This window comes from Lathamus discolor, chromosome 10, assembly GCF_037157495.1.
Source record: "Lathamus discolor isolate bLatDis1 chromosome 10, bLatDis1.hap1, whole genome shotgun sequence".
NCBI classification, from domain to species: Eukaryota; Metazoa; Chordata; class Aves; order Psittaciformes; family Psittacidae; genus Lathamus; species Lathamus discolor.
The window spans coordinates 10,145,203-10,157,508 of record NC_088893.1 but is presented as its reverse complement, the minus strand read 5'-3'; the positions used below and the strand labels follow the sequence as shown (position 1 = coordinate 10,157,508).

The following is a 12,306-nucleotide window of genomic DNA, read 5'->3' as shown; positions in this document are numbered from 1 at the left end:
GCCTCAGTTTCCCTTTTACCCCTGCCTAGGCTCTACTTAAAAGAAGCTTGTGCCTTTTCCTCTGGAAAAGGGTCACTGCATCTGTTTTGGGGAGGGACCTCAGGGGGCTTTCAAGGACAAGGTGGCTGGCATTGGCACACATGGGTTCCCCCTGGTGAGCTGCCCAGCTTCCACCTTAGTCTTCTGCCTGGATTTGCTTCCAATAAACTGGGTGGTAGGGCCGGCCCAGCCAGGGCAGGAGATCTTGTGGCCTCTTCCATGCCGTGTGTGCCTGGAGCCTAGCCCCACTTGCAAGCCTGATGCCCCAGGGATGGGCATGCAGAGTGGGCGCTTGCAGGTTCCAGCTTGCAGGGAGAGGTGCTGCCGGATGCTCCCTGCTTCCAGGGTTGTGCAGGCTGTGTTTTAGGGATCAGAAGAGCCTCTCTGGGAGAAGACAGAGCAGCACCCCCTCACTGGGCAGGGCCAGAGGGGCAGCATGAAGGGCCGAGGCAGGGAGCGGCTCAGACAGGGGCCAGTGATGCGCTTTATTGAGGACCTCAGAAGCCACCCAAACCCCCATCCATTTGCCCCACTCCCTGGCCCAGCACAGAGGAACTGGTTGGTGCACAGGGGAGGACTGGGCACTGCTGGAGCTGTTGCCCCAGTGGAGCAAATGAAGGCAAACAGGGGCTTTGGGGATGGAGGAGGCCGGATCCTGCCCGGGGGGGAGACCAGCAGCCCACCCTGCTGAGCAACTCCATGGAACGGAGGGGTCTCAGGGGGGTGTCTGACTGCGAGGCTGGCCGGGGGACTGCATAGCTGGTGACTGGCAGGGGCTGTCACTGCAATGGGTGTCCCCAAAGTGGCTGCTTGGGCTGAGGCTGATGGAGCCTGCAGGCAGATTTCAGGGAGTGCTTGCAGTTGCCATCACCTCGCACAGGGTCTCCCCTCAGCCTGATGCTCAGCGAGGTGACCCTCTCCCAGAGGGCTGGGCAAGCTGGGAAGCAAGAACAAGCTGGTTAGATGCCCATAGGTAGCTGCAGGGGTTAGCTTTGCTATCTCAGAACATGCAGGTGCAGCCCACAGCAATGGTCTCCATGACCATCTGGTACTTCTTGTGACACTTCTTCTTCCCAGAGGGTTTGTGCCCTGCTTCTCCTGGCACTGGGCAGAGCAGCCTGCGGACAGGCAGCCGGCTGTAGATGGGAATGCTGGCCATGGTGCGGTCTTCCTGCATCGTGAAGGGGTTGATGCAGCCAGTGCAGAGGCATCGGGCCTCGGGGATGTCTGCTGGGATCCGTGTTGCGTCGTGGTTTATGCTGGAAGGGAGGGAAAGGGAGACATGGTTGGAGAGACGGTGAGATGGGGGGCAATGGGTGGCTTGGGATGGGCAGGGCATTGCCTCTGCAGGGTGATGTGGGGTGCTGCGTTGCACCACACCACCAGCAGCCACCGCAGCCCTGTACTGATGGAGCTGTAGCTGCCATGGTGCTTGCTGGCGTATCCCCCAGGTCCCTGCCCCAACTCACCTGTATGCCCAGGGGGACAGGCTCCTCCGGTTGGACCTCCAGAGCCTCAAGTTAACCTGGCACTTGGTGTCACCTGGCTCAGAGCTGTTCCTCAGCTGGTGCACCATGTCCTGGATGCTGCGCTCGTAGTCTGCCATGGTGGTATAGGGGTCATCCGGGGCCCAGGCGAGGGCAGGGGTGGCTGTGGGGGGCCGTGCCAGGGCCCTTCTCCTGCCCTTGGCTGCCTTGCTTTGGTCCTTTGCTTCGGGAACCAGGACCATGGCAAAGGTGAAGATGCAGAGGAGAAGCTGAGGAGGAAAGAGGGATGGTTCATGGCTCCCCTTGAAGGGGAGCTTTCCCACCTCCCAGGGGTCATGGGGTGATAACATGACCGCTTTGACTTTGGAGGGGCATGTGCAGTCTCCGAAGAGCAACACCAGCCTGCAGGGTGAGACCCATGGGAGCACATGAGGGCAGTTTGCAGGGATGGTGGGCACACGGTTGTGGTGAGCCTCCAGGCCAAGGCCCAGCTGATGCACGTGGCTGCAAAGCCCCTTGCCCTGGCTTTTGCCCGAAGTTTCCCTGCCCGCACTGCTGGAGCTGTGCCTGGTCATTTCCCTGCCCTCAGCTCAGGCTCTACCTGGGCATCCCAGGTTGCAAAGGAGTTTTAGAGGTGACACAGTCAAGAACGGGATCTTTATCCAAACCTTCCTCTCCCTCCCTCTATGCTCGGGGGACGATGAGAAAGAAAAGAAAGATGCTTTTTCCTTCCCTTCTCGCTCCAGCCTCGCAGGGCCAAGCTCCCCTGTGCCGACACCCGGCAGGCTGCCCAGTGGCGAACAAAGTGGCTTTCTGTAGTCCTGCTCCCTGCTATTTGTGTCCCTGCAGCCGGCAGCTCCGCACCCTGCCTGCCGTCCTGCAGCCGTGCCCTGAGGTGTGTGGCCCCAGGGCAGGGACCGCTCGGCCGGGGCTGTTTTCCCCCTCCCATGCTGTCAGGTCACACTATTGCCTCTTTGGTCTCCGAGCCTGTTGCATCCTCACCATGCCAAGCATGGGAGAGACGGGGCTGGCAGGCCACAGCATCTCCAAAGCAAACAAACCCAGGTAGCCACCCGTAAACAAGCGTGCAAACGGTTCTATTAAAGAAGGCAAAGCAGGAGCAAGCCCCGCGCCGCCGTGCAGTCACCTACCAGGTTTGGAGCCCGCTCCATCGCGGCGGAGGGGCTGCCGGGCGCCGTCCTGCAGTGAGGCTGGCACCAGCGCGGCCGGGAGCTATAAAGGGAAAGCCCCAGCCCCCGGCTGTGCTCCTCGGGAGGTGTGTCCGGTCCCCGAGGTGCCAGCGCTGGCAGGGCAGGGGCCAGCGTGGTCTGGGACTCGGCCACCCGCCGCCTCCCCGGGCGCTGCTTCCATCTGCGGCTGCGACAGCGGCGGGACCCCGCTGCAGCCCGGAGGGGTCGCTGGGCAATGCCCTGCCCTGGGGACGGGGTTTGGACTCGACCCCGGTGGTGCCACCAGCTCAGGGACACGGCGGCTGGGCTGGGGGAGCAGGGGTGAGCGGGGCGGGGATGGGCTGCGTCCTGTGCCACCACCAGCTCTGCTGTCCCCAGGAGACACCAGACCCTTCTGCCCACCACTGGGGCAACAGCACCCATCAATTCCTGCACCCCTGGTCTGTGGCACCAAGCCCTTCTCCTCCTGCTGTCCTCAAGCCTGTCCGCAGCCCCTAAGAGTGGGGACAAACCAGAGCAGCAGGGTGGCGGGTGTCAGCGGTGGGGTGCTGAGCACCGGGACGCAGGATGCTGGCGTGGGGGACGCTGAGGCTGTGATGCCCTGTCCCTGATCAGACGGGGCTGGCCTTGGGCGTGCGACGGGGGCCGCAGCATCTCGGCTTTGCAGCCCCCTGCCCTGGGCTGCCCCTGTCCCCGTGGCCAAGCAGCGGCTGTGCCACACGATGGTGCTGTCCTCCACTCAACCGCACCGCCAGCCCGCCGTCTTCCCGTCTGCATCCCTCCTCCGCAACTTCCCTCCCTGCATCCCTCCTCCTCGCATCCCTCCCTCCTTTCCTCTTCCCCTCCATCCCTCCCTGCATCCCGGCCACGGGAGGCGGAATGCCCGGTGCTCTTCCCCTCGGTCCCGGACAGCGGGGTCTGCCCTGCTCCTTTGGAGGTGCCCCTTGCACTGTTGCTCCCGGAGGGGATGCTCCACCTCTCTTTGGTGTTTTCTGCCCCTCCTGCTCCCACCCCAGCACCGCCAGCGTGTGTGGCAGCACCAGATGCCGAGTTTCCCTCTGACTCCTGACTCGCTGTTGATCCCCAGGGGGTTGGAGGCCCTTGTGCGTTGTAGAGCAGTGGGAAATTTCCACCTCCTTTTCCCAGCCCATGAACTGGGCCTCTAGAAAACCCTGTGAATAGGCTAAAACTCCCTGCACCCCCAGCTCATACTGTCCTTCTCCTCCCAGCCCCGCCATCCCCTGGGATGCAGCAGGGAGCACAGTCTGGCTGCTCCCACGCACAGGGCAGCCCCACGCTAACACCCCCAGAACAGCATTTCTGGGGCTTTGCCATGCTCCCGGATGAGGCCTGATGCTGTGCACTGAGCACAGCGTGTCCCTTTTGTCACCTCGGGGACCTGGCCATGGCAGGGGCCCTGCAGCCACCTGCCTCTGCTGCGCTGAGTGGCTCAGCAGCACTCATCCCTCTGCCAGCAGCCCTTCCTGGGGTGCTGAGCCGGCCCCTGCTGCACCCCTGTTCCATGATCCCCCGGGAAGGGGCAGTGAGCAGCGTGGGCACCCGGAGGGTGCTGCAGCGCCTGTGTGTGCCGCGGCCGCCTGCGTTGTGTCAGCGCTCGGCAATGCTGTTTACACATGAGAGAGGCTCAGAGGCATCTGCACCGGCAGCCAGTTACCCAGTTTTGATCTTTTTTGGTGAAAAGGAAACCAGGGCTTTCCAGACATGGCCGCATTTGATAAGCTGGGGGAGGCGGGGGTGGCTTTTCCCCATCGCCTCGCACAAGGGAAGGAGCAATGTGTGTGAGACCGGCTGGGTCACAGCCAGCCCCTGCCTCCCGCCTGGGATGGCACAGCCGGCACGCTCAGTTTGCCAGGGCCAGCTGCGGTGCTGCCCCGGCGGGAGCAGGGTGTGCTGGGGGCATCCTGCTGCGGGGAGGCAAGGGGGAGGGCGGCTGGAAACCCCTGCATGGCTTCCACAGGGGGGATGTGGTTTGGGGTTTGTTGTAGTGCTCATCCCTGCTATCTCCCCCCACCACATTGCCCCACTGTCGCAGCAAACGTGTGGTGTCCCAAGCAGGACAGGAGGGGCCATGGAGATAGATAGGTTCTACCTGCCCTGAGTAAACTCTGGCACATATTTCCCAGAACCTGCTGCCGTGTCTCCGGCCAAGCTCAAGCTCCCAGTGCAGAGGGATGCAGGGTGGATGTGCTGTGCTTGGCAGAAGGGACATGCTGGCCAGGGAGCATGTGGCAGAGCACACAGTGAGAACTGCAGGTGAGGGAATGGTGGCAATCAGACCCCAGCTCCCACACTGGCAGAAAACAGCTCTCTGCCCCTGTCACAAGCAGGAATGTCCCTGCCGGGGTGAGAGCCGCTGGCATGGCGTCTGTGGTCCCTCCAGTGCTGGTGCCACACTGCAGGGCAGGGCCGCTTCCCAGGCACCACGCTGCTCCAGAGCCTGGATCCTGCACAGGGCTTGTGATGCCCCAGCACACCTGAGCACACCGGGGCAGGCAGGAGGCTCCGGCACTGCCGCGGTGGCACCTCCTGCCTCTGCATGAGCAACATCTTCCACTCATCAAAAGTAAGTGTGCTCTGGCCTCACCCCACCCAGCCCCACACCGCAGCGGGGAGGAGGGCTGGCATCAGGGCCCCCCCAGCAGGTATCTGCCATCCGAGCCGGCAGCACGGAGCTCACTCACATCCATATTTGCACAAAGCCCCGCGCAGCGCGTGAGCACTGCAGAGACACCCGGGCCAAAAAGGCTTATTTTGAGCTCTCTGGAAAAGGAACATTGTTTGGTGGGAATTAAAACTCCTCCTTCTCAAAAAAGGGAAAAACAAAAAGTGCTGAATTCTGGCCCAGCTGGCGAGGGCGGCCGGGAATTTGGTGCTGGCATCGAGCGGGGGGGGTGCCCTCCCCTCCTGTGCCCCTGTGACGCTGGTGCTGTCCCCAGAGTCCCTGGTGGGAAGGATTTTCCTATAGGAGAGAAGGGATAGCACCCAATGTGGGTGCTTGTGGCCATGGAGCCACCCTGAGGCTCTGGGTCGCCGAAGGCAGTAGGGGTGACCATGGTGGCTGCATGAGGGGCTGGATGAGCTGTTGGCAGCCTGGGGTCTCGCTGTGCCTGGGGCGTACATCAAAGGGCAGTGTTATTTATACAGCCTTAATCCGGCTGTCTCCCCGGGGTGGGGGGGAGCTGGGTGATGCTGGGGGCTGTCTGTAAATCACGCCCTTTGGATCACGGGCGTGAGATAACAGCCAGGCTCCGGGTCGGGAGGCAGGGCTGTGCTGCGGGGCCAGCAGCACCCAGGAGGCTCACACGGGGCCGGCGGCGTCGGGAGAGCTCCATGACGGGGGTGGGGAGGGAGGGTGCGGGTCCGGCACATCCTGCCGCCGGCACATCCATCAGCAGCCCAGCGTTTACAGCACGTCGCCGGTTACATGATCCAGACGCGCAGGTTCCTCCTGCCCTGCTCCTCTCCTGCCTTTTGTTTCCCTTTGCCTCCTGCTCCTGGAGACAGAGCACCTGATGGAAAAAGCCTGTTCTCCCGCTTCCCATGACGGACACGCTCGCTTGCTTCCGCCTCTGCTCGGCACTGCGCCGTGATGGATCCCTGCTCCTGCTGCCCCACCTGGCTCACCCTACGGTGGCAGTGGGGAACAACCAGAGAGGCCGGGACAGGAGTATGGCAGGGACAGACCCCAGACCCAGTGGGACCCCTCTGGGTTCTCTATGTGGGGCAGTCCCTGACCCCCATAGGACATAACAGGGCAGAGCCATGGTGTCCTCTAGGCAGAGAGGCTGCAGGGACCACTGAGGCACTACCTGGGCACGTGTTCCATCAGCCTGCTAAGCCCAATGGGCACTCGGCCTCATGCCCTGCTCCCTCTGTGTCCCCTGTGCTTGCCCCAGCCCTTCGGGCTCCTGGCCTCATCGTGTGCCCCATTGCCCGCCAGTGCAGAGCATGGACAGGTGATGTGGGGCTTCCAAATAAGTTGGTTTTGGTCCCCCTTGCAGCTGGAAGCAGCCAACGCAGCGATCAGTCACTGACCCCTGAGGACTTCAGAGGGGTGGCTGCATTTCATGATACATTGCAAAGGTGAGACATGGTCCTGCCAGGATGTCCTCTGCATCCTGGCTCCTGGCCATGGGAAGGGCTGCTCCTCCAGCTCCATGCAGGACACTGGGCAGCCTGGAACCAGCCCCGCTGCCCTCCCTGCAAGGCCACGGTGCTGGGGGGAGCTCAGGGCAGCAATGCCATCTGGATCTGCAAGGAGAAAGCCTCTCGTTTTGAGGGCTTTGGTTGCTTTTGCTTGTGGGCAGGCGTCCAAGCTCCCAGTTTCCCAGGGCACAGCAGAAGGCGGAGGTAAATGGAACGCTCAGCAGTGACAGTGACGTCTGGTGCGTAGTGCTCAAATCAAACCTCTCCTCTCCACAGCCCTGGGCATGGGGACACTGCCGCACGAGTGGGTACCCAGTGCGGAACGGTCACCGGGTGGGATCTGGTGGTTGAAGTCAGGGCAGAAAGCCCCTGCCCTGGTCCCCATCCCTGCTCCTGTGCTGCTGTTTCAGCAGTCTGTGGTGGGAAGGGATTTACAGAGCAGCACAGGCCAGCCCTGAAGGTCACCTTCGGAGCACAGCTCACCCATTCATCACCGTCCTGCCCCTGCGATGGAGACGGTGAGTGCATGGCTGCCTGCTCTGGGGTGTAATGATACACTCAGGGGCTGAGAAACACCCAACAGCACCCAGCACCCCTCTGATGTGGGGCAGCAAATGAAAAGGCTCTAAATAGGGTGTGTTTGGATGTCAATAGGGCTCATGGGAGAGGGGGTTCTCTTATGGCTCCCTGGGCTCGCGGGAAGGTGGGAGCAGCCCTCAGAGCCTGCCCAGGGCACCCTCTCCATCACTGCCCCACAGCATCGCCCACTGCCTGCAGTGGGAGCTCCGGTCCCTCACACCCAGCCCAGGGGCTGGAACCTAGCAGCAGGGTGGAAAAAAAGGCACTTTTGTGGAGATCCCGAATGTGAATGGCGGTGAGGAGGGCTCGCTGGGCAGCATCTGAGCAAAGGAGCAACGAAAACAAACCCGCGCCAAGGAATCCTGCTTTGCCCCAAATGTTTTTCTTATGGAGTTGTAACAAGACAAGAGTTGTAAAGATAGTAACCTCCTAAACATTACCTTATTAAGGCTTCTCAGAAACCACAGGGCACGACCCCTCTGGGTCATGGAACAAGAGAGCAGCATCCAGCGAACAAACAGAGGCTAACGTTACATTTTTCACTTCATTTAGGAAACCTGGTTTCTAATTATAGGGCTTGTTTCATGGCAGCAGTTAGTTGTGTCTCACTCAAAGCCAGCCCACCGAGAGCAGGGGCTGCGTGGCCATGTGGAGAGAAGGGATGGGGTGGCAGGGAGATGCTGGCTCCCTGCTGGCTCCCAGGGAGGCTGCTGGGCTCACAGGGCAGGGGATAGGGATGAGCTTAGTACATGCTGGCATGGGGTGCCTCGCATAGTGAGGGGTACAGGGGTCAGATGTGGTGTGGGAAGACTCTGTGCCCCGGAGGAGCCCCAGCGTGTCCTGGGGCCATGCCACACGTGCTGTCCTAGCTCTGTGCCATGCACCAAGGCTTATCTGCAGCACAGGGGCCGCGCTGTGCTCTCTGCGGTTCCCTTTGATCGTCCAGCCTAGCCTGGCTTGCCCTGTGCCCCGGTGACCACAGGCAGACCTCCTGCAGGCTCTCTGCTCCTGGGCTGTAGCAAAATCAAGGCTTGTCCTGCCATGGGCCACTGGAGCTGTGTGTGTGCAGGGGTTGAACCAAGCAGTCAGGGTTTGCTGTCAGCAGCCCCATGAAAGTCCTTCCTGTTCCTGGCCAGGTACCCCAGTGGTGGCCCAGGCTCCTTGGAGGACCCCATCTCCCTCTGCCCTGGCTTTGGCCATCCTGTCACAGGTCCAGGCACTGCCACCCCAGTCCCTGGTCTGCTGGCAGATGCTGAGCATCCCCCATGGCCATGCTGATGGCTGCTTTCCAGTGTCCTGTGCTCCCCGCACCGGGTTGGGTCGCGCTGGCCTGCAGCCCTGCATCCCCATTGCAGAGCAGGGCTGAGCACACGCTGGTTCCCCTATTTGCCCATTTTGTGATGCAGGGTTCATGGCTGCAGGGAGGAGACGGGAGTGCGTGTGTGTGTGGTGGTGCAAAAAGCACACTCCAACTCCCTGCTCCTTTCCAGGGCAGAAACCTCCCAGACGACTCACCCTGCCCCTCAGCTGGACCCTGTTGCTGGTACCTCTGCTCCACACTGGTTGTGCTCCACACTGTCCCTGCTCACACCTCGAGGTGCCATCCCCAGAGCTGGCTGGCACAGCTGGGTGCTCAGCAGCAGCCTGGCCACCCGCTGCTGCTCCTCTTCAGCCCTTTACCTCCCAGAGTGACTTCCCCATGCTCCTTTCCAGTGGTGGGTGATTCTCCATCAGCTGAGCTAAACCAGTCCAGCCAGTTCAGAGCTGGCTTTGCCAGCTGTCCTCCACCCCCAGGTGAGCTGCATGACCCTGAGCACCCATCTCCCACAGGCAGCAGGGCTTGTTCCAGCCCTGACCCTCCAGAGATGCCTGCAGCCACTGGGGGCTGGTTTGCTGGGACATGGCGCTAGCATGAGGAGGGGGATGCTGGTCAGCCACAGCTTCAGCATGAGGGGATGTCCCAGGCTGGATACAGGGGGGCTGAAAGGACATTCAGCTCCTGTAGCAGAGACTTTGGTGCTGAGGTGATGCATAAGTCTAGGAGGAGCAGGAGGAGCACCAGCACTCCACAGCATCCCTGTACAAAGCCTGGCATGATGGCACAGGGGCCCTGGTCCTGGCTTTGGGGCTGTGCCCAGCTCCCAGGCTCAATGCTCTGGGGACAGTAGGACCCCTCTCCTTTCCTGGTCCCTCCAGAATGTGTTGCTGATGGAAATCCTGCCCTGCCAGGCTCTTACTCCACCTTTGTCCCCACCGAGGCCAGGGCAGTGCGTTCACGTCCCAGGCCCCAGGAGTGCTCAGCAGCGCTGCTGTGCCCGTGCTCAGCTCAGGATGAGCTCCTTCCCGTGAGCCAGGGGAGCTCTCTGGGCATGAGACCCCCCCCACACCAGCCCTTTGCTCCCCCCAGGGAGCGACACCAGCTTGGAAACCCCAGAGGAGAAGCTGTTGGTTCTCCCCTTGCTTCCCAGCTCTCCCTCAGTCACCGCTTGCTGCAGAGGACCCTTCAGGGGCTGCTTCCTCCTCTGGAGTCGATCTGCTGGCTCCAGTGCCCCAGGAGAGCCCAGCACAGCCCCGGGGCTCAGGCAGGACAGCAGTGCTCAGAGCAGAGGCCGTGCCTTCCTTGCCATGCCGGGGGCTGACGGCCAGCGCAGGAGGATGAAGGCACATCGGTGCCGGGTGTTTCCCTCCGCAGCTGCCAACTGGCTGCTCATTACCGGGGCCCCAGTGCCGGCTGGAGGCCATACATGGACTCATGGTCCATGCAGAGCCGGGAGGGGCTGGAGCAGACGCAGCCCTGCAGTGATGGAGCTCCCACACCAGCTCCCCGTGGTGCTAAGACCCGGGGAAAGGTGCCACGTGCACCCAGCTTTGGCTTCACCATCACCCTCCCATGCGGATCCCGGCCCCAGCGGCGCTCGGGATCTCACCCTGCACGCACAGGCAGCCCCGTGTCCTCCGAAACGCCTTTTTTCCAGGGCCAGATGGAGCCTTTCAAAGCGATGTGAACCACGGGCCGCCTCCAGCCGGGCCAGGGAGCATCTCCGCTTCCTTCCCCCGGCCGGCCAGCGCCGGCCCCACGGCCAGGCCGCCCCGCCGGACCCCCGCCCCACCGGCGGTGGGGTGCGCGTCAACACCCCCCCCATGCCCGCAGGAAGGCAGCTATTGCAAACAACTTTCTCCGGTCGGGATGGCCTGGGTTCCCAGCCCTGCAGCCCTGGCCGCTCTCCTCCCCCCTGCTCCCCCCATAGCCCTCCTTCCCTCGCTCCCCCTCTCCGCCTTAATGACTTCCACATGGGCCTCTGGCATCCCGAGCCAAGCCTCCAGCATTGTCTGAAATCTCCAAATTTAGAAGAAATATGAAAATTGTCAAGCGGCCCTTCCTTAGGGGGTAAAAGCAACACTCGGCTGCGCGGCGGCGGGTCGCGGCAGCGGGTCCACGTGACGGCACCCCAGCCAATGGATCCCCTCGGCGCCCCTGACAGCGGTGCCCGTCGCAGCCTGGCCTCCTCCTGCAGCTCATATAAGGTAAAAACAAAAAGGTTTTGCAGCTTCTGAGCAGCCTGGAAGCAGTTTTTCACCGAGGGGTCCCGTGCCAGCTGCTTAAAAAACCCCGGCTGGCAGCGCCGGGGTCCCAGTGGCGGTTATAATGTGCCGGGAGGAGGTGGCGGGGCTGTGCCCGCATCCCGCGGTGCCTCGTGTGGCGCAGCAGGTAGGTGCCCGTGGATGGAGGGAGCGGGAAGGCGCGGGGTTGGCAGCGATGGGCGCACGGGGTGCTGAGGATGTGTGGATGCTGGTGCAGTGTGAGTGCTGCTGCTCTGCCTTGTGCCTGCCCTGGGTGTGTGCAAGGACAGGCAGGGAACAGTGCGGCTCCTCCAGCACCCCTCCAGCCACGGGATGCTCGGCTCAGCCAGCTTCGAGGAGGTGGGCAGGGGTGCTTTGGATGCCATGACTGAGGGAGGCAAGCGGAGCAGGGCCTTGGGATGCCAGTAGGGAAACCCACTGGGCATGGAGCTGGCAAGGAATGGCCAGAGCTGCCTCGGGACCAGGCAGCCCTGAGCTAAGAGGTTCCCCAAAGTCTGCCCCTACAGCTCCGTCCTCGCCCTGGGAGAGGGGTTTGTTGGGGCCCACCCAGCTTTGTGGAGGTGGGGAAGTGCCCTCCCAGGGCTGGGGGAGGAATTGCTTCCTGCTCTGTTCATGTCTAGGATGGGAAAAATGGGAAACCGGTGGGAGGCAGGCTCCTCATGTAGCAGAACCATGGGCCGCTCACTCGGCTCTGCTGCCCAGCCATGATGCTGCCATGGTCTGGGGGAAACAGGCTGGGAGGAGAGGGGGCTGGAGCTCACCACCAGGGACTTCCAGGGTGCTGAAGCCACAATGACCGAGAGAACCCCACAGCCCACAGCTCTTGGGACCCCAACGCCAGCCCAGCCGGTGCCGCTGCCTCGCTCTGTGCCCCTTGCTGCAGCCCATAGCCAGCACACTGGTGTGACCCCAGCCGCTGGCATCGCCCGGCTCCATCACTCACTGGGTGAGCGGTTGCCTCGTCCTCCTACCCTGGCGGCTCTGCAGCGGCTGATGAGCGAGGTCACCCTTTGGGAGCCAGCGGCTGGGCTGGTGGGGACAGCACAGGGCGTGCAGCCGGCAACGGCAGCGCTGCGATGGCTTCAGGGCACAGGCACAGCTTGTTCCTAGACAGCCTCGAGCTGAAGCATTGCAAAGGCTCCCTCTGGGTTGTGCCTCCTCCCTGCCCATCCCTTGCAGGACGTGGTGCTGCCTCTGCCTGGGTTATGGCTGGCTCCGTGCTGTCCCTCTGCTCCCAAGGCACCAGCAGTGGCTGTCCCCTC

The 12,306-nt window shown here is 62.6% G+C and overlaps 1 protein-coding gene across 2 annotated transcripts; it reads right to left on the bottom strand.

The window, feature by feature from the left end:
• Positions 1-562: 562 nt before the first annotated feature.
• Positions 563-10,532, bottom strand: IL17B (interleukin 17B). 2 transcript variants are annotated; one of them, XM_065690634.1, is made up of 3 exons: positions 10,390-10,532; positions 1,509-1,795; positions 563-1,298 (listed from the first exon to the last, which is right to left on the bottom strand). In XM_065690634.1, exons 2-3 carry the CDS (start codon positions 1,766-1,768, stop codon positions 1,040-1,042), a joined length of 519 nt encoding a protein of 172 aa, XP_065546706.1. In that variant the 5' UTR covers positions 1,769-1,795; positions 10,390-10,532; the 3' UTR covers positions 563-1,039. The 2 variants fall into 2 exon arrangements, with proteins under 2 accessions (XP_065546706.1, XP_065546705.1); XM_065690633.1 differs by lacking the exon at positions 10,390-10,532 and adding an exon at positions 2,678-2,718.
• Positions 10,533-12,306: the final 1,774 nt, after the last annotated feature.